We start from the raw sequence: 22807 nt of genomic DNA on the forward strand, positions 1-22807 counted from the left end.
GCCGCCTACTGGGCATGACCGTTTCATTACACGTTTTAAATTGAATTAAAATTAATTAATATATATATATATATATTTTGGTACATAGAAAGTTAATCACATTATCATTTAGTTAATTGAATATTCACAATCAGAAAGCAAAGTGTAAAACCAGGGTTCTCAATTGTAGGCCAACTTCTGGACTGGAGATCAGTGTTCCTGCAGAATCTTTTCTGAATCAAAGTCTAATTCGGTATTCGGATCAAATTTTTTAAACTAGTTAAAAAAAGTTTCACTGGACTTTTACAGATGTGCTCTGGCAGGGTTTGAGTTTGAACTCTAGAAGGTTTCCTCTCGCTCAATTTTGATAAATGGCCAGTCGATGTCGCCAAAAGACAGTGGATGAATACGAATCAAGCTTGATAGAAGACCCACATTATGATTGACTGTCGTATTCACCACATAAACACATGATTTGTTTCTAAAAATTCAAATATATATATATATATATATTGTATAATTGTTTGTTAAAGTCTTTCAGAAAAGAAAACGTTTCTAATAATGTGGGTTGATAAGCGATGGGCATGATTCAGTTGCACTAATTATAATAATTAGATAGGTTCACTTTATAATAACAATGTACAATATCTTTACACGAAACTGCCAAGTTTCTAAATTGTATGTTAAATTTATTGTGTCTTAATTACTGTTGTTGTGTTGTCACGTGACGTGTGGATGCACTGGAAGGTTTTCTAATTAATTTCATTGTATTACATATAACAATAAAAGGAAATTGAATTGAATTGATTCCTCAGAAGGTATTAGGGTAACATGAAGATGAAGAATTTTTTCTCCTGACTATAGATGACACAAAATCTCATCTCAGATCTTTTGATGAATGCCTATGCTGTTCTGCTAGTCTCTGGAAAATAGTGATCTATGACATGTTGAATATTTTGTGTGTTTTTTTTTTTTTTTTTTTTCATCTATTTGTTAATGAGGGATTTGTGGAGTAAAATGTATAGTTTTTATTTTGAAGTAAAAGGTTCAAATTAGATCATTGGGGTAAAATGAGCCACCCAGAATTGGCACAGAAGGTGCCAAGTGGCATGTTGTTAGTATTTTTTGTTCAACTGAATAATTATTGTAATTAATGGGGTTATTATTCAGTATTTTCATGAATTAAATAAACATTTTAGACATCTTCACCTTCATTAAAACCTTTAGGTTAGTTGAGTGAAATCATTCAATTTGCATTCATATTCATAGTGCTGCTATTATGACATTTATTCATATAAAATATGGGTAATTAAATAAGTAAATATTGATATGCCTGTACAGAATAATTTTACCTTTCAGATAAATCTCTTTTCTGCTTTTTCTGTCATTAGTTATTGAATTATTCAACTAAATTGTCAAAATATAAAATTTCAAACAGTATAGTTGATTTAGTATTTTACATTAAAAAAATTATATATAGGCTATATATCCCGAGTACGTCCCGATATACATACATATATATATAGGCCTATATAAATAAGAATTATATCAAAAGTAGCCTAATTTACACATTCTGTAAATGTTTATCCAGGGGGGACTTCTTACCCCAGTAGGGGCCATTTTACCCCTCTTTTTATATTTTACATTTTGTTTTGATAATAAATTACATCTAAATTAGCAAATGTTTCAATTTATTACCTATAATAACACATTAGCTGATGCATCATCATGCTAAACTTATATCTCTAAATATGTTAGGCCTAGACCTACTGTTTAAAAGTAAATCCACATGGTTCTTAACATGGGGGAACATCTTACCCCATGTCACCCTACCAGGGACGTGCACAGACATTTTGAGGGGCAGGGGCTCAAGTGAAATAAAGGGCACTTCTCATAATTACGTTTTTTTTTTTTTTTTTTTTTACAAAAAAGTATATATATGTACGCAACTCTAACTTCCTTTTTAAAAAATTAATTAAAAAAGTTAATTAATTTTATCTTCCTCAAACTCACGCAGTTGTTTCATTTTCAAAAGATGTCTACAAAATAATCAGTTCACACAGAAACCATGGTCTCCTTAGTATTCACTAGGTTTATAGCAGCAAAGGAAACCATTCCACAATGTGCATGTTTTGAAAACATTTTCTATGCTACTAGTTTCAAATATATATTTATTAATTGTTTAAATACTTTTTGTTTCACAAGCAAAATAACTTTTTAGCTTCACACAACCAAGCATCAGAATACTGAATTGCCTTAATGTTTTAATCAAATACATTAATATTATTATTGCTATGCATGTACACACACACATACACAATAACTGATGGTGACTGACATGGACTTAGTTTTACATTTGAGGGAGGACTGTATCATCATCATCAAATAAAACCTTCAAAATCCACATTTAGATGGAGTTTGTTTTAAACCTACTACACTCTTAAAAATATGCTGTGGCTTAGTAAATATTACAGAAATATTTAACTTTATTAACTTAATAAAATCTCTGAAAATCTTACTTGATTGTTTGAATTAAACTTACCAAAATAATTGAGTAAAAATGAAATAAAAGCCAATGTCATGTATGTATTTGTGGTTGTATGGAATACTATTTTATAAAGGTTTAGAGGAAATAAAAAAAAGTTAAATTACTCATAAATAAAAAGTTAATTTATAAATATTGTTATTTTTAATGTTTAATGTTAACTTATTTCTACTCAGTTTTATTTATTAATGTACCAGATGCAGTTACTCAGATTTACTACATTTTTTAGAGTGTATCCTCCATCTGTTTGCATCTGTAGATTTCTTCTAAATTCACCAATTTAGATTTCTAAATTTCAGGGGGAAAGACTCTTGATGTAAGTCTGGGGACTGTGGGGACTGGGGACGTTCTGTATGCAAATTAGGCATCAACTAGTTAAAATGCGCACATTTGCATCTAATTGACAGGGCAATGCAGCAGGTAAATAGGATAAACAAAATAACTAAAGCATATCACCTGGTGGTGATATATGCTTATTTTATTACTAATTTATTTTATTACATGGCTTGGTTGAATTCCAATGTAGAATGCGGTGTGTTATTTCTTGATAACAGACCGCTGTGCGGAGTATAACAGACCGTTGGCATGAAAAACAGAGCGTTGCTATGGACTCTAACCGTAGAGACGGAGCGTACTATCAGAGAATGTCTAATATGGCGAGAAGTTTCACTCTCACTACACTTCCGGCTTCTGAACTGGTTGTAGTTCCACTCTGATTCCATATGAGGGCGCTCACAGGACGAGTGCAGAATGAATGGAGGTCAATGGCGGTATACCCCTCAAAATCCACTTTTCTCAGGATATAATTTTTTTGTCTAGTAATTTGAATGTTGTATTCGAAAGGAGATGCAAAGAAATTACACATTGCTGGGTGTTAGATTTTTTAGAGTCACTTATTTGCTTTAAAAAGTCTTTCAAAATGTCAATGACGTCAGAATGCTGACGTCATTAGCAGAATGCTAGCGTGTTATGGGCAACAACAACTCAACCTGTAAGAAATCAAAAGGACATAAGTACTCGTTCATTCAACTTTCGACCTAAAACCCATGTTGAACTTGCAAAATCTACAAGCAGATCTGAGATTTCTCAACGGCAATCGGGTGAAAGAGACACATTTAGCTGTCTAGCCCCATTAGGCCGTGGGCCGGACCCCGAAATTGTGAATTTCACTGATCCCTGCCAAGGAACTAAGTAATTTGTTTACAGGTGGCATGTAAAAATTCTTTTAAGTAGTGTAAGCATTGTTTCCAACGTTGATGTGTGCACATTTGATGAAGATATCGATCTAAACTCTTAAATTTTTAAACGGGCAAATTTGTAGGACTACTAAATCGTAGCGTCAGAAAACGTAAACAAATCACCCGTCTCCTTGACAACCTGTCACGTCTCCATGACAACCAGCATAGTTGATATCGTAACGTTGCTCTCTTGATAACGAAATCCTATTAAAATAGGCTTTATATACTTTTTGTCTACACGAGCTGTATACTATACATTGTGCACTTACCGTCAGAAGACTCTAACGTTATTGATCACCCGTGGGTGGGCTTTTGTCACCTAATTTATTTACATAGACCGCATAACAAGGCGGGACGTGATTGACAGCCGGTATGCCACAATATGAAGTGCACATGTTGCTTCTAAGGCAAAAAGCCCAATAACCTTATTTTCTCCCATAAGGTTACATTTCTGGGCACACATAACCCATTTCTGGGCACACTGAACAAATGATGCCCAACTTGTGCATCATTTGTTCAGTGTGCCCAGAAATGGGTTAACCTCAACACTGCTGAGAGTTTAATAGCTGAAAGCCATAGCAACATTTAATTTAACAGAAACCTGGAAAGACCAAGATGTGCCAGTTAATGTGGGCTTCCATAGGGAATGCTACATGCTCTTCACTAATAAAGATCACATTGCAAGAGCATGTAGGAGAGAAAAGGCAGCCACAGATACTGAAGTTATGCATCAAATCCATCAATTCTACTAATTCTCTATTAAGATAATTGTGTATTGGTGCATCATGTAGGCTATTATGTTAAGTCAAGTATATTTGTATAGCGCTTTTCACAATACAAATTGTATCAAAGCAGCTTCACAGTATTAAATTAAAATAATACAAGGTTTGTTTCTAGTGAAATTTATTGATTGATAAAATTAAATTAAATATTCCCAAAATATCCCCAACTGAGCAAGCCAAAGGCAACAAATATGTGTGTATTGTAGTTAGTTTAAAAATGTATGTTAAATAAACCTCACAATACCAGTGAATCTTAATCTTAATTACACAATGTGATTTTTAATTAATGTATATTTTAACACTTTGTATCTTAAAATTTGTATTGAAAAGCTGGACATTTAACAAGGGCAAAAAGCATAGATTAAATATAAGATTACAGTGAATAGTGTAAGGTTGACAATGAATTGAACACAAAAGTCATTGTTTTTTTTAAGAATGTTTTATTTGAAACAAAGACATTACATGGTATTCTTCCATATCTAAACAGTGAGATTACTAGATTAAAAGTAACAAACTTGGATAAACACATTCTTTGTCCCCTTTGTTCTGTCCCCTACCTGGTGTCCCATAACCATGTAGATAAAGCCCAACTGCTGCCAGAGGAAGTCAGTGATGACACTGCATCCAAGGTTCGGGTTTTGCGTTCTGCATCAGATGGCCCAAGCCTCCCAAAAAGAGCCTCCCATCTCCTACCAGTAGAAAGCACCAGCTACCATGCACAGACATGTATCTATGTAGGAACTGCTCCAATGCTGTCTAAGGACGCAACACACAACATTGTGAGAGTGCAGCCATGGCCTAAGTGCATGTTTAAATAACATGACACTTATAAAGTTAATCTGGTTCAAGTTTCATTTTTTTGTGTGGTGTTGTTAATTCACTAAATAGCCCTAGTTAGCCGTTGATAATCTAACTCAGGGGTTTTCAAAGTGTGAGACGGGCCTCCCTAGGGGGGCTCCAAACAGTTTCAGGGGAGGATCAATGGAAGTGAAACAATATTACATTACTTATTGCATTAGTTATCAAAAGGAGATCACACAGAATAGCCTACATGTGTGAGAGTTCAGAGATACAGTAGTTTTTGGGAACTGTTTTACCCCCATCAGTCAGAAACTAATAAATGCCTTAGGACAGACCTTTGTTTATAACTATATGGTGTAGTAAGAAGTTTCAGTGATATTAGGCTATTTTGGCTAAAATGGTTAGTGTCTATGGGATCAAAAAATATAATTATGATCCCATAGGCATCCAGGAATTGAGCGAAATTTACCAAATAAAATAAAGATGTGGTGGTGGGGGGCTTTGGTTGAAGGCACGCAGTCTCAGACTTTGAAAACCCCTGATCTAACGTTTGCCTTACTGTAACGTTAGCCAACTATACAAAACAAATCCCACCTGGACGTTGCCTCATGGAGATACCGTTAATACGTTGCCTACTTCACCCAAGTGAGGTGTTCCAAGAGCGTCTGCCTTCTGCCCTCCAGATGTAGGCTCCACTCCATAGACTGTATATAAAAAGCTCCACTCTAAGGTCGGCTCCACCGTCAGGAGAGGAAACGCATGCAAAATATACATAATACAATGTGCGATTAGACAGGAAACAGGAGATAACGTAAGCTAACTATATGACTGTGTGTGTTTTAGATCTCTCCCTGCCCCAACATAGCTGATTCAAACTGTCAACTCATTATGAACTCCGGAAGCTGTTTAAATCATCTGTGTTGGAGCAGGGAGATGTCTAAAACAGGCATGACAACGTGTAACTTACTCCTGGAGAAGTTTGGGAAACACTGTCGCAGTACATAAGCTTTACTTCAAATAAGATTAATTCATTCAGCTAGTCTAACGTTACACGGAAGGGGCTGAACGATGGAAAAAACTTTAAATCTTAACTTTATCAGTTACCTACCGTTTCCACGATGTGTGGTGCAGCCATACGCTGTAGCCAAAAATTATGTCCAACGGAGAACTCGCCACTGACCGGCCGCCGCGCCCGCGACTTCAGGTCACATCCGGGTCTTCGGGCACCGCCGCACCGGTTCAAATAATGACGTGATTGGCCAACTCAAGTTGACAAGGTAACAACACGAGCTTTGATTGGTTCTTACTCCGGCTAACATTTTGTGGTTAGCTAGCGAGATTATATCTACATTATATTTCTAATGTGCAACAATTGACGTTGGAAACAAGCAGTAATGTGCTCAACAACAATTTCTATAGCCAGTTATAAAAAATTAACCAGTTCCCTGGAGGAGATCTATCAAATCGAAAACTAAAGGAGAAAAACAGACTTGGCCCACGGCCTACATTGACTCCCATTCATTTTGTACCACCCCATCAATCTAAATGTATGTAAATGCTGCGTGACTTCTACGTGTTTAATAATGTTCGCGCGCACGCTGAACATTCAAGCCGCATTTGAACTGGAGCGGAGGGCGTTACCATGGAAACGAGACAGCAGCTCAACTGACAATCAGCGAAACTCCGTCTCTCACTGTTGTTTGAACTACTTTAAGGTAAGTTTAGTCCATATAATTACCCAAATAGTACATACAAATGTTTCTGAGACTTTCTTTCATGTAAATCACTCGCTTCCGTTGAATATTTACTTTATAGAAATGGTTTCGTGTCTTCGAAAAAGTCCGTTAGCATCTAGCTAACTAGAGGTAACGTTAGGTTAACTATAGACTTGAGCTGTAAGTTTGGGCTTTTAATCACATCTTATGTGTAGATGAGATATTTTGATAGTTTTGTAATGGTTTTGCTGACAATTGGTCAATGGATGAATGGAAATAAGCTAATTTATTTAACCTAAAAGTATGCACTGTATGGTTAGTAATTCATAGTTATCACGTGACGTCACACCATTACGCCCACCTGGAGGGCAAGATAATAGGCTTGTTCGACTTGAACCGGTGTGGTATAGTATTCGGTAACCCTATAGTATTCGGTAACCCTGAGGACCCAAGCAATCCGATTGGTTCAAAGCACGTTTTATGGGTAATCGCTTTAGTGCCTGGTTATAAATCATACAAAATTATTTTATTATAGAAGACGTTTGTACTACGTTTTAACGAGTCATTAATGTATTTAATGTATTTTAAATGATACGTTTCATATACTAGTATTTAACCGAAGCTATAGATTGTGAAATTAAACATTTCTTGTTGTTCGTGTGTTTTTTAGTTAGCTTAGATAATAGCATAGCATACAGCTAACGTTATCCGATGATCGTGCTATGAGCTTAAACTGCACTGATACTGCCTTACCGTATTCACAGCCATTCGTAATGCAATTATAATTATGTAATTATTTTTTATCCTCAATAATCAGCGCAATATGTTACAAGTACACTTTTATTTATTAAAAGAGCCATAAAATAATATTTATTTGTGTATATTACTATTTTTGCTATTACATTTAAATAAATTACAGAATGCTAGCTATGTTTTGTGGGCATAAATATTAATTGGTTGTCTAGCCTTGACTAAAGAACACTATAATGTAATTATGGAATCACAATCTTAATGTAATTAATCAAACACCTTAATTCATATAATAATCTTTATTTTAAAGAAATAACATGTTAAAGTATGTTTTGTGACGAAATTATTTGTTTTAAAGAAATAGGGCATAATATGTTTTTTTTTATTACAAGCATGTAATTTGTGTACTAATGCATATGATTTATGTCATAATAATTCTTAATACAGAACATCATACAACACAATAACATTTAATGTAATTAAATTAGAGAATCAAAACTTATATAAAAATTGTATTAAATTACACAATACAATACATAATGAATTCTGAAACTGAATTATGAGATGTAATATATTACATTTTTATTAACACAAAACTACAAGCAAAATGCACATCGTTTTAGGACATTTATAGAGCTTTTTAAAATACACAACAATACAAAGCAGCTTTAAACAAACATACTCTAGTATGTCTTTACTTTCCTAAACACTTTTGTGATAGTCCTCTGGCTATAGATTGTGAAGATTTAAAAACCATTAATGTTGAGTTAGCTGTGTTAAAATATTTAATGAACTGTAAGGTTAAAGTTTTTTGAGAGCTAATGAGACAAATAGATGCAGTGTATTTTGCTGTATGAAAAGTCAAATCTTTAGTTTGAAGTAAATTCATGTTGTCTAGGCAAGTCACCTTTATTTATATAGCGCTTTTTACAATACAGATTGTATCAAAGCAGCTTCACATTGATAACATGAAAATAATACAACAAAGTTTGTTTCTAGAAGAAAATTGCATCATTGTCCACCCAAATTAGACAGATCAATAATATTGTTGAATATTAAATGTCCCCAAATAAGCAAGCCAAAGCCAAGGCAACAGTGGCAAGGAACCAAAACTCCATCAGTGACAGAATGGAGAAAAAAACCTTGGGAGAACCCAGGCTCAGTCGCTCAGTTCTCCTCTGGCCAACGAGCGAACAGTGTATGATTATGATCCAGGCAGCATTACAGGTCAGAGGTCAGATTGGTTGTGTCGATGAGGTCGGCACTTCAGGGATGCGTCATGGTTGGGTCCACGTGCAGGTCCACCATCTAGTCTGGATACGGCCGGAGTCCACCTCACTTCAGAAACGGAGAGACTGGTTGACAATTCAGCACTGCGTTGTCGTCGCGTCCAGGCGTAGGTCCTTCATCTGATCTGGATACGGCCTGGATCCGGCGGACTGCGGTAAACCTCGGTATAAGCAGAGAGACTAATATTAACGTAGACGCCATTCTTCTTATGATGGAACGAGAACATCAGGATTTATGGGAAGTGTTCCCGGTTCCGGCTGGGGTAGGAAGACTGTTCCAGAGTTTTGGTGCTAAATAGGAGAAGGATCTACCGCCAGCAGTCGATTTTGATATTCTAGGAATTATCAACTGGCCGGAAATTTTGAGATCGCAATAGACGTGAAGGTCTATAATGCGTTAAGAGTTTGCTCAAGTACTGGGGAGCTAAACCATTTAGTGCTTTGTAAGTAATCAGCAATATTTTAAAATTTGTGCAGTGCAGTGTTGACAGAACCGGGCTAATATGGTCATACTTCCTGGTTCTGGTAAGAACTCGAGCTGCTGCGTTTTGGACTAGCTGTAGTTTGAAGGAACTCTGCAAAAACACACAAACAACACGTCACGTGCAACTGAACACTTGCAGTCTTTAGTGCTGTGAAACACCACTCACTGTTTTTGCTTTGATATGCAAGCCCAAAGGTGCAACGCAGCAGCAGACGCAGCTAGCCCGTTGAACCTGAGGTGTCATGGATGGACTGACTTGAGGGAACTCTGCAAAAACACACAAACAACACGTCACGTGCAACTGAACACTTGCAGTCTTTAGTGCTGTGGAACACCACTCACTGTTTTTGCTTTGATATGCAAGCCCAAAGGTGCAACGCAGCAGCAGACGCAGCTAGCCCGTTGAACCTGATGTGTCATGGATGGACTGACTTGAGGGAACTCTGCAAAAACACACAAACAACACGTCACGTGCAACTGAACACTTGCAGTCTTTAGTGCTGTGGAACTTCACTCACTGTTTTTGCTTTGATATGCAAGCCCAAAGGTGCAACGCAGCAGCAGACGCAGCTAGCCCGTTGAACCTGAGGTGTCATGGATGGACTGACTTGAGGGAACTCTGCAAAAACACACAAACAACACGTCACGTGCAACTGAACACTTGCAGTCTTTAGTGCTGTGAAACACCACTCACTGTTTTTGCTTTGATATGCAAGCCCAAAGGTGCAACGCAGCAGAACGTAGTTAGCTCGTTGAACCTGGTGTCATGGCTGGACTGGCTTGAGGGAACTCTGCAAAAACACACAAACATGCTGCAACACGTCATGTGCAACTGTACACTTGCAAAGTCTTTCTTTAGTGCTATGGAACACCACTCACTGTTTTTGCTTTGATATGCAAGCCCAAAGGTGCAACGCAGCAGCAGACGCAGCTAGCCCGTTGAACCTGAGGTGTCATGGATGGACTGACTTGAGGGAACTCTGCAAAAACACACAAACAACACGTCACGTGCAACTGAACACTTGCAGTCTTTAGTGCTGTGAAACACCACTCACTGTTTTTGCTTTGATATGCAAGCCCAAAGGTGCAACGCAGCAGAACGTAGTTAGCTCGTTGAACCTGGTGTCATGCTTGAGGGAACTCTGCAAAAACACACAAACATGCTGCAACACGTCATGTGCAACTGTACACTTGCAAAGTCTTTCTTTAGTGCTGTGGAACACCACTCACTGTTTTTGCTTTGATATGCAAGCCCAAAGGTGCAACGCAGCAGCAGAACGTAGTTAGCTCGTTGAACCAGGGATGTTGTGACATTAAAAGGCTATTTTAATGACACACTCCACAAGATAAGATAAATCAGCCCAAAAGTGACTGAAACCTTCCGTTCGTCTCAGTATTATAAGGCTGATCTGTACAACAAAAGATTAAAAAAAAAAAAATTTCCTTAATGAGTTAGTTCACCAAAACATATAAAAATCAGCCATCAGTTTCTCATCAATGCTTACCTCAGGAATCAGTTCACACATTACAAGGTCGATATGTTCAAGCTTTTTGTCCTTCTTTTGCTCAAACACAATGTTGTCGATGTGTCCTAGAAGTTCCTCAACATGTGCTGACAAGGCTGGATGAAAGCTCTTAGGTTTTGCCATGTTCCCAGTCTTCATTTGCCACCATTTGTTCCACGTGGGTTTCAGTGAGCCTTTCACAATTCCTTGAAACAACTCCTGAAAAAAATATTTAGTATAGCAAACAATATCTAGCCATTTTAAATTTTGTAAAGTCTTATATGTACCTGAATTTCAGTATCACTGACAAGAGAACAAATTCCTTTTTTTTCCACCTCCTCGACTGTCCTATATTTTCAAAATCATCGATCTACTTGATTTATTAAACTTTTAAGTTGATTTGTATGAATGAGGACACACATTTTACACATACCTTTTATACGTCATATGCTGAACAGCATATGCTGCCATTGATGCTGCGTGATATCTTCTCAGATGCCACAGATCGTCTCCCTGTATCACCTCGTTTTTCATAGAGGTCCATTTGTCCCTCACCTCCATTTCTGCCATCTAATGCAATAAACACAGTTGTTAAAGTAATGTAGATAAAAATAAAATAAAATAAATAAATAAAAGCATTTATTTAACTTACTGTACAAACCAAAACCCCACAGTTGTTAGAGTCAGCCAGCCTCCACTGTTCTGGGTACTCAACAGTCCATTTTCCCAAGTCCCAAGTTTTTCGGAAGGCATTGCTTTTGTGCAAAAGAAAAAAATAATTAATAAATGTACATTAGTAAATAAAGATAACAATTTTGACATTTATAAAGCACATAATACCATAGTATAGTCAGGTCCATCGCAGAAATTGACTTGTAGTTGCCAGTGGGGTCGTAAACTCGAATACGATTCAGCAAACCATCCAAGACCTTTACAACATAAACAGAAACCGCTTTAACCAAAGTAACAACTGTTGAGTAAAAATGTATTTTTTAAAAAACACACATACCCACAAAATGAAGTGGTTTCCCTTTTCGGGGCTCTGTCCACCAACAATTCTTTATACACATTGGTTTTCTGGCGGAGAATGTTGCCTGATTTGTCTGCAAGTGTAGCAACCCCTTTTTCGGTAATGTCTTCGACCACAAAAGGGCCTGTCCAGTTCCCCTCTAAACGTCCACCTTTGCGTCCCTCTTTTCTTTTGTTTGCTTTGAGTACCTCCTCTCCTTCGTGGATGTGAAATGATTTCACATTTTTTCTTTTCCGGGACTCGTACTCCGCCTTTTGCTTCCCCTGTGCTTTTTCAATGTGACCCCGCACCTTATGAAAATAATGTATAATAAACAGATTTAATAGAATACCTTAAATAATGTGAATTATTGCTTAATTATAGTTCATACTACAGACAATTACCTTTGCCTGTACTGCTGTCACCTCTACTATCCTTGTGGGCATTACAATATTCGGATCCTCTCCTACAAAGCAATCTGTCTCAGATACTACCTTTGTGTTTAGAAGCTCTGGCGTGATTGGGTGCCGGTGAAACATCAAAAAGAATGGTGTATACTTTGTAGAGCCCTAAAAAAAGTGTTTCAACAAATTACATTTTACATAATCAATTGCATTTAATCATTTCTTTTTAAAGCAGTTCCAATCACCTGCTTTGAGGTGTTGATGGCATGCACCACATCCTCCAGTTTTTCGTCCCAGTCATTCTGCATGTCATTGCAGTACTTTGACAATGACCTCTTTATAGTCTGATTTGTCCTCTCATCCTGTCCATTTGACTGAGGTGGTAAGCTGACGTGACACACTGCTTCACACCCAATTCCTTAAATATGTCCGCATTTAGCTGTTATCAAAAAGGTATCAAAGACATGGTAGATTCTTATAACATATAGCCCAAAAATTTTATAATAAAATCTTCTTAACTAAATAATAATAACCTGGTTCACAAACTCCCTCCCCTGGTCTGTGATTATTCTTTCAACCAGTCCATATGCATTAAATGCTTGTAAGACCCCTGTAGCCACCTCAACTGCGGTCTTACACTTCAGGGATTTGGCGAAAACCCATTTGGTGAAGAGGTCAGTCATTGTGAGGACATAAATGTTCCCCTGAGGACTGGTTGGAAATGGTCCCATCAAATCCATTCCTATTACAGTCCAGGCTTTAGTGACCTTGATAGGGTGCAACACTGGGGCCACTGTTTTAATAGTATCAGTGCGCTGACACTGTGGACATTGGGCAATCTAAAAAAAAATTTGTAGGTGTTTGTAACATTACAAACAACAGAAACACATTACTTTGTACAACTACATCAGGGGTCTCAAACTCAACATAGGATTTTGAGGACACGACTTAACACCATTAAGTATTTATTATAATATGATCTTGTGGCCTCAATATAATATGTCGTGGCCTCAACATAACGTACCAATGAGTTAATTATTTACACTTGAGGGGCTGTATGAAACCATCTCGTGGGTCAAGAATTTGAGTCTACAATTATCTTACCCACTTCATGACGTCCGGAAAGATGCCTTGCCAGTAGTATGCGCTTGCAATCTTATTAAATGTCCTTGTTATCCCCTGATGCCCACCTGTAGCTGGGCTGTCATGACAGTCCCGAAGGACTCGTTCCTTCTGTTGCTCATCCATGACAACTAGACGGTTTGATCCGTCTGCAGTCTTGTAATAAAGATGTCCACCTGTGTTAGAGACATAAAGAGGTAATGTGAGGGAACGCAACACACAGTAAATCATGTTATTTATTGAAGAAAATATTACGTAAAATTAGTTGTTTTATCATAAGCAAACGTAGCGGATACTGTAAATTACATAATACATAACACATTAAAAGGCAATGATATTTTTCTACTTCCCCTGCACAATGAACTTCTTAGCAGAACGCCTGACAATTCTCTTCCGTCCGGTGTCGGCGTTCCCTTGGTAAACTCCACGCTCCAGGTACTCCTTCACCTCAGCATGCAACGCAAACTGTAACATAACTTTAATGCAAAGCAAAAGTAATGATATTAGGTTGATTAAACGTATTAATTGTGCAGTCAATCGATCCAAAAAATTAACTCGATTAAATACACTTTTTTTCTGATTAAGCGTGATTGATCACAATCATAAACACTCAAGTTTCAGTAACACTGTATAATAACGTTCAGATGTAAGTCATTTATAAGTGGTTAGTTAATGATGAACTAATCATTTACAGAACATTCATAAATTATTAGCAAGTGATATACTAACATTTTATGTATGTTTTGTAAATTCCGTTACAAGTCATTTACAAATGATTAGTAAATGATTAACTAATCATTTACTAAACATGAATATGCGTTTCATACATGTTTAATAAATAATGTTATTTTTTCTGTATGTATGTAGTAATTAGAGGGTTCAGAAAGTGTTGTAAATGGCTTGAATACACATACAGATCATTTGTAACAGGTAAGTATCATTTGTAACAGGTAAGTGTAACACATTTACAAGTAATGAATATTTTACACTTTAGATTAGGGGATGCAAAAAGTGTTGTAAATGATTTATTCATGCGTTTACACATCTATAACAGGTGTTGAACACTGTAGTGTGTAGTGTCGTGTGTAGTGTAGTGTGCACTGCAGTGTAAGTGCTGACTGGTGAGGGTATAGACAGCTGTCTTCTCTGAAACACATGGAGTCTTTAACCACTGTGCACCTGATGTGAGCAAAACATACAAAAAAATTTAACATAATGAACATTTATGAAACGCATAGTCATATTTTATAAATGATTAGTTAATCATTAACTAATCATTTGTAAATTACTTGTAACGAAATGTACAAAACATACATAAAATGTTAGTATATTACTTATTAATCATTTATGAACGCATAGTCATGTTTCATAAATAATTAGTTACTCATTTACTAATCACTCAAAAAAAAAAAAATTTACAAAGCATACATAAAATGTTAGTATATCACATGCTAATCATTTATGCATGTTTTGTAAATGATTAGTTCATCATTAACTAAGCACTTATTAATGACCTACAACTGAACGTTATTATGAAGTGTTACCCAAGTCTCTATACGTTTTTACTATATTTTATAATTTAATCATTTCACATTTAATCTTCAGATTAATGTAGAAAAACATAAAATAACTAAATAAAGACATTATATTTTAAATACTTGTTTAATAACTTATATATATATAAATGAAGGCCAGTATCACTGATACTAATACAGCTACTGATGTCTTGATAAATATGGGAAATAAAAAGAAATTGAATAAAACGTAAAACACTCTGCACTGCATAATTTATAAATTAGATATAAATGAATCCTTATTAAAGCTACAAAAGTTCTTTAGTTAGGAGCAGTGAGTAATTTTCTCTGTTCCCATTGTTATTTGATTGACCTCGTGTGAGACAACTATATTGGGTGCTGTCCCTTTAAGACCTGCAGTTGCCGACTGCCAATTACTGCTGCGCAGTGCGCACCATATGGTGCGCGTGACTGTCAGGACATGTGTGTGTCTTTTCGCGCTCGAATGTTTTTAAACCATTTGCTTTAAGTGCATGTTAAATGTAAAGCTAGCTAAAGAATGACAGAAAAAAAACGAATGCTGCGTTATTTTTATCGCGTTAAACTGGACTAAAATAATCGCATGCGTTAACTTTGATAGCACGAGTTATTAATATATTCAATGCAACTGTGCCAAGGTGCTCAAACTCGCTTTGATGTATTTATGCAAGTGCCTGCACGAGCTGAGGCCTTTAATTTTTAATTGTTCATTCGGCAAAAAAGACTTTCGTCCAAATTGTATTAGGCCTCTATAACATTGCAAATATATTTTTTTTTCCGAAAGAAAAGCATGCTCATGCAATAATGTTGAACTGTGTCTTAAGTATCTATAACGGTAAAAATTATTACAGGCCGATAATTTCGTTTTTATTAAAATATAACTACAATTAAACATTATTAAAATACACCGGGTGATGGATATACTTACTGAAATGTTGGATGATGAGAAAAAAAAACACAATAATTAATGTAAAGTTAAATTGATAATTAAATTATATTTTTGAATTAAGTAAGGTAAATGTATTGGTCGCAGAGATGAAATTGTCCAGAGATATTTGGTCACAGAGATGAAACTGTCCAGAGAGATGCACAGATGTCCAAAGATGAAATTTTCGCAGAGATACTTTGTAGAATTTCTGACGAAAGGGACCTGTGAAACATGGCAATCGTATATATAGTCCCGCATTTAAAAAAAAGAAAAGTGATGAGACATTCTCATTGGTCATTTTCAAGTGTCTTTAAAAATGACAATATTTTATTGATGAATTGCGTTACATTGTTTTGTTTTTTTAAACCTGTGTAACATATATATATTATAAATTGCCCTTTCGATGTGTGCAAAAATATTGTATTGGTGAAAAACGTTATCTCTAATACGTTTTTTTTCTTTTTTTTCTGTCATGTACAACCGGAATGGCAATATCATTACTTTTTGCATTAGAATATACAGAACAGGTGCATAAAAGAAATACAAATAAAACAAGAAAAATAATTATCATAGTATTAAACAAAAAAGATTGAAAGGTTAAAGGGGCTGGTTGTGTTTTTGTTTTGTAAATCATATTCTTCTTTAATGCAAACAATATTTATTGCATTCTTTTTTTTTTCATCACTTTAAGGGCTTTTAAGACAAACTCATTAAGAAGTTTTCTCTCATTTACAACTCTTCTCATTTATAACTCATTTACAAGCAAAGTAATACATTACAAGTAACATGCATTACATAATCAGATCACTTTTTGATGTTATGAGTAAATAAATGCAATAAAATCACATACATTATGTAAGCACGTTACATTCTAATAATACAAATACATTTATTTACATGAATGTCACTGCAGATTAAGTATTTTCAAAAACACTATTCACAGTATAAGTATGAATTGTAGCTGAAATATAGCCATTGATGCATGAGGTCCACTACAGTGGACAGATAATTGATCAGATTTTTCTCCCAATCTAAAATCAAAACTTGAAAATTTTAACTGTGATATGACTCATTAGATATTGTTTGATGCTGCAAAAAAATTTTTACCTACAAGAGTCTCCTAGGAAAGAAGGAATGGTTGAATATTCCGGAGCAACTTGGCATTTCTGACTGACCATTGACCATCTTGGTTTGGAGGGGAAAAAAATCTAAACACAACGGCTTGCCACTTGGTTGCAATGTATAGGATGATGCACCCGGGTCCAATAAAGAGGCTGATGTGCAACTATGCCATCAAAACCCGTGCAAATTTAAGCAAATGTTTTTTTAATAGCTGTCCACTGTAGTGACCACTATGCATGAAAGGGTTAATCCATATAAAACAGCGCTTAATCTTGCAAAGTATGTTTTGGTGCTACTGCTATCATTACGTTAGTAATTCATTAAGTTAACTATAAAGTGTCGCTATGTTGTAGATTGTTTTCATAGTTATGTGTGAACTTGTGTGTATGTGTGGTTGCATTAGTTGCAGCCTATAATTTCAGTTTTATTGATCAATAATAGCCATTATAAAAGCAGCCTAAAAGGTATAAGAAGCTATACAAGTCAAGAAATAAATGAAGTAAAACGATTCAGTCAAACATAAGTCAGCAGGCTACAACGTTAAAGATAAATAGCCTAAATAATTTAACGTTATATAAAATTATGAAACTAAAACTTTGCCCTCAGCCAAAACGATTTGCCAGGGAACAAATTATAGATTAATGATATCAAAGATCGTACACGATCGATACACAAGACCAGCGGCAGACTTCAGCATCTCATCAGCCGAGGTATGGTTGTTCCAAGCGGGATACATGAGCGCTGAGCACCCGGTGATCCCTTCGATCTCACATCTCCGAAAACGTCAGATCAAATTTTTAAATAGGCGCTATCTGTATAAACAAACAACATATTTGAGATTGAAACAACTACATTATCGACTGAAAAACTCTTAAAACTACATTTCGTGACACATTAACAGTAGTATTTTTAAATTTCGCGGTCTTTCTCCTGCTATTGACGCAACTTGAGATTTTAAATATTAGCTATAGAATATACACAATTTACATATACAATATACAATTTAATTTAATCTTACCTTGCATATAGCAGCGGGATTTAGCATTCTACATAAAGCTACCACATAATAACACTAAAACAGCTCACGTTAGCTACAAGTTATCGCGAGAACAGATTTAGATCAGGCATACTACTGGCATACTAATTGGGTCCTCAGGGTTACCGAATACTATACGGTTACTGGATACTATACCACACCGGCGCTGCACAGACCGATCGGTGAATGACATCAAAGTACCGCGAGAGCGAATAGAAAGTAGACGGCTCCTTATGCTTTTGAATTGCTCTCGCGGTACTTTGATGTCATAAACCGATCGGTCTGTGCAGCGCCGGTTCAAGTCGAACAAGCCTAATAGGCTTGTTTGAGATGAGCAAAATCTGCGCAGAATCGATCACCGGTGATCAGCGCGAGATGCATGCCGGTTAGAAATATGTCCGAGTGCGGTCCGCCTTGCTCTGATGTCATGCTGACGTATGTCAAAAATCTCTCGCGAGCGCAAGGCACACCTGTCGGATTCTGCAGTTGAGCGCAGTTGCTCTCCACCGACTGCGCTGATCAAAAGCATGATGGGAAACGACTTGCTGACGACACAGCTTAATGTTCATTGGTTTAAACAACCGTGATGTATTGTTCTCTTTTAAAATGTTTGATTTTAAAACTCTGATATCATGTTTTATGTGTATACGTTATGTGTGAATATTCCCAAACTATCTAACAGTGCGATCTCTATGGGTTATGCAATTTAATTTTTATAAAAAATAAATAAATAAAAACACATATGTCTGTATTAAAGAAAAAAAAATATTGATAAACGAATTTGGAATGGAATTAAATAACAAGTACTTTGGGTGTCTTGTTAATTTTATTTATTTTCATATAAAAGCAACATAAATTTAATTACATCCAGTTTATTAGCAACACTGTGCACGAGCGTGAATCCCGCGATATCCATCTTTGATCTCGCAGGTGTCAGATCCACTACGAGAAGAGAGATCTGTCCGGCTTGCCTGCGCTTTTTTCACTCCTCCTCTCACTGCAGCCGCCTACTCTCGGCTACATTTCAGGCGAGGCAAGGCGCATCTCAAACAAGCCTAAGGCTTTCCTCCACTGCCCAGTCATTTTTATCAGGTTTGTAGTTAGTATTAATGTAGTAAAACAGTGTTATTAAAAGATCAAATTCAATATATACCTCTTATTCATGATGCATACTTTGTACAGGTAAACAGATGAACACAGAACAAATTATTTACAACAAAATAATATTGTTTGTCTTCTCCCCTTTACAGTATTGTTTGCCATCTAGTCCTGATCACAGAGTTTAGCTCCAAACCCAATTAAGCAGACCTGAGCAGCTGATCCAGGATCACCAGAAACTCTGCAGAACTTTGGTCTGGACACCAGTGATGTAAGTTCAGAACATATTGCAGGAGATCTCAACATTGTCTCTCAAGGTCCACTTACATGCAGAGGTTTACTCCAACCTAGTCCAGCACACCTGAACAAGCTAATCAAGGTGCTAAACTCTGAGTGCATATCACTCAGGTCTCTAGCTCAGTAGTCAGTGGTTAAGGGATGTCTTTATCACAAAATCCTTACAGTGCACTGAAACATTCGCTCCCTAAAAACTCACTATTGGCGCTTTTCCATTACCAGTACCAGCTCAACTCGCCTCGCCTCGTCTCGCTTTTCGCTCCGTTTTCCATTGCAGATAGTACCTCCACAATTAATAGTACCTAGTCGTCATAGCGACGCCGCAGGAAACTGCCGTGACTTAATCTTCTACGCGAGACACACCCGCTACCCACACACACAGGACAATGGAGGAAATCATGTGTATGCTGTTTTTGGATGTTTTTGTTTTTGCTGTTTTTTATTTAGGATACTCCGTCTGGCGCGTGCAATGATGACGCAGTGAATAGTGACGATTCTCTCTGACCAATCAGCAGTCTGCCGTGTTTTTTCACGTCACATTTTAGTATCGCCTCAGCTCGCTCAGAACCTCGCCGGAGGTGGTACGAAAAAAAGTACCTGGAAGCAGGTACAGGTACAACTTTTACACAGTGGAAAACCAAACAAAGCCGAGGCGAGCTGGTACTGTGTAGTGGAAAAGCACCATATGTTATCGGAAGTTCTGAAGCATAAAACTTTATCACACGAGACAGTTCGCTACAAAATGACATGTGATAGCTGATTTTAAAACACAAACCAATATTATATTTCAGCATAAACATACATCGCTAGACAGGTAATGTCTAATCAATCAAACATTTACAATATATCTATGACTGAAATCTTGCACAAATATGTAGAGGGAAAACTCAAGTGTATACTTCACATTTTGGACAACCATTGTTTTTTTACATTTACATTTTGGTTATTGTTCTCTTTCTCACTTTAGATGCTGGAGAAAAAATAGCCAGACTAAAGCATTCAAAGTGGAAACTTCTTTCGTGACTCAATAATCCAGGACTGGGATGGTGGAAGGAGCAGATCAGAGATCAGGAAGAGATCTACTGGTGCCCCTGAGGAACTGATTTACCTAATGCGTCAAACATTACCAAACATTTTCATCACTCACCTTCATGTCGTTGCAAACCTGTAAGACTTTCGTTCATCTTTGAAACACAAATGTAGATCTTTTTAATGAAATCTGAGAGCTTTCTGTCCCTCCATTTCACAGTTTATGCAACTACAACTTCCAAGGTAGTAAAGACATTATAACAATAATCAATATGACTCCAGTGGTTTAACCTCAACTTTATGAAGTGAAGTGAATTGTTTGTGTGTGCAAAAAAAAAAACATTGCATCTTTATTCACAAAATATACATCTCTGACACGTGTTCACGCAGCACCACGATTCATCAGTGTTGTGTTGGCGAGAGAGCCGGCCATCTCATGGTGCAACATGCGTCGGAGATACATCATTTGTGAATAAAGACGTAATTGTTTGCGCACACAAGACATCTGTTAAAAATATCTTCATTTGTGTTCTCCACAAAAGTCTTATGGGTTTGGAGCGACATGAAGGTATGTAATTAATGACAGAATTTACATTTTTGTGTGAACTATCCCTTTAATGTTTTCTAATTTGGTTATAATTGGTCATTGTTCTGTTTTATAAACATTTTCAATATTTGAAAGATTTATTGTTTTGAAAAAATGTTTATACAGAAAAGATAGATTAATTTGATCAAAAGTCACAGTAAAAACTTTTAAATTGTTTAAAAAAATGTTTCAAATAAATGTTGCTCTTTTGAAAGTTCTATTCAAAGAATACTGAAAACTGTATCATAGTTTCCACAAAAATATGAAGCCTTACAACTGATAATAATCATGTTTCTTGAGAATCAAATCATCATAATGAATTCTGAAGGATCATGTGACACTGAAGACTGAAGTAATGATGCTGAAAATTCAGCTTTGCATCAGGAATAAATTACACACTTTATATATTTACATGTATATTTATGAAAAGTTATTTTTAATGTAGTAATATTTCACAATATAACTGTTTTTTAGGGTATGCTTGATCAAATGCAGGCTTAAGATGTGATCAGGAAAGTGTTTTTTATGTGAAAGATGTATTTGGTGTGTCAATAAATGGTTTGCTACTTCTTTTGTGAATTTTCTTATTATGAATATTAAATATAATCATGAATTCACGGTTAAAATTAGGCCTGAAAAAGACGTCTTTTCAACTCACTTTCAACGACCTGAAAAAGACGTCTTTTCACCTTTCACTTTTCAACCAAATTTTAACGTTGTTTAGACGACTGGCAATGTCGTCTTTTCGACGTCTTTTCAACGAGTTTTTGCTGGGTGGGAACGATTTAATTGGAAAATCTATTGTAGCAACCTAGCTCTAGAATTGAGGCACACCAGAGTTCACTAATACCTTTAAAAAAACACGACATAGTACCTTGAAAACAAGACGATTTTTTTTAACTAGCTAGTTTGTGCATTTGAATTCTGACATGACCTATAAATCATCGACAGTTTATTATTTTTTCTTAAAAAAACGTGTTTACAGCCTGGTGTCTGTATGTGGCTTTGGTCTATACTGCTAATTGTGCCCTTCATGACAACTGTGAGGGGGGTGAATTTTTTTTATATCTCATCCGTTTAAATTATAATAAGCCTTAAAATTTCTGCATAATTAAGGGTGTCCACTTTTGAGTGACAGGTGGATTCCCGCTTCTGTGGTCATTAGTCATCATTAGCCATTTGTCTGCTGTCTGTTAGCCGTCACGTTACCTCAGCTCATTGCCTGACTGTAAAAATAAATCAATCCGGGAGTGACGCGCTGCCAAGATGGCGACGGTCGGCCACGCCCACTTTAGGCTTCAAAAACGGTCTTCAGAAACCTACGGGTGACGTCACGGACACTATGTCTATATTTTTTTACAGTCTATGCCATGGTCCAGCCACTGGTGTCTAGCCACTGGTGTCTAGCAAGAAGTGAGTCTGCGGGGCTGCAGCTGGATGCCTCTCGCTGAACCTCAAGCTCCACCCATACTGTCTATGAGCTCCACCCATTTTTGTCCCAAAAAGTTTCCGAAGATGGGTGGAGCTTGAGGTTC

General features: G+C 36.4%; 1 protein-coding gene and 2 long non-coding RNA genes across 3 annotated transcripts; 1 reads left to right on the forward strand and 2 right to left on the reverse strand.

The window, feature by feature from the left end:
• The first annotated feature begins 6957 nt into the window (after positions 1 to 6957).
• On the forward strand, positions 6958 to 21324 carry LOC311277596. The gene is made up of 3 exons (XR_014625299.1): positions 6958 to 7060; positions 19513 to 19631; positions 20625 to 21324. It is a non-coding gene; the product is annotated as an uncharacterized lncRNA (long non-coding RNA).
• On the reverse strand, positions 8368 to 12141 carry LOC311276594 (uncharacterized protein). The gene is made up of 13 exons (XM_084386374.1): positions 12098 to 12141; positions 11929 to 12017; positions 11741 to 11843; positions 11522 to 11658; positions 11376 to 11436; positions 11089 to 11307; positions 10814 to 10992; positions 10639 to 10725; positions 10463 to 10563; positions 10278 to 10374; positions 10102 to 10202; positions 9926 to 10026; positions 8368 to 9850 (listed from the first exon to the last, which is right to left on the reverse strand). Exons 2-7 carry the CDS (start codon positions 11946 to 11948, stop codon positions 10897 to 10899), a joined length of 636 nt encoding a protein of 211 aa, XP_084242500.1. The 5' UTR covers positions 11949 to 12017; positions 12098 to 12141; the 3' UTR covers positions 8368 to 9850; positions 9926 to 10026; positions 10102 to 10202; positions 10278 to 10374; positions 10463 to 10563; positions 10639 to 10725; positions 10814 to 10896.
• Positions 17453 to 18414, reverse strand: LOC311277507. Its single transcript, XR_014625273.1, has 2 exons — positions 18245 to 18414; positions 17453 to 18038 (listed from the first exon to the last, which is right to left on the reverse strand). It is a non-coding gene; the product is annotated as an uncharacterized lncRNA (long non-coding RNA).
• Positions 21325 to 22807: the final 1483 nt, after the last annotated feature.

Source organism: Rutilus rutilus (assembly GCF_951802725.1).
Source record: "Rutilus rutilus genome assembly, chromosome: 18".
In the NCBI taxonomy this organism is placed as follows: domain Eukaryota; kingdom Metazoa; phylum Chordata; class Actinopteri; order Cypriniformes; family Leuciscidae; genus Rutilus; species Rutilus rutilus.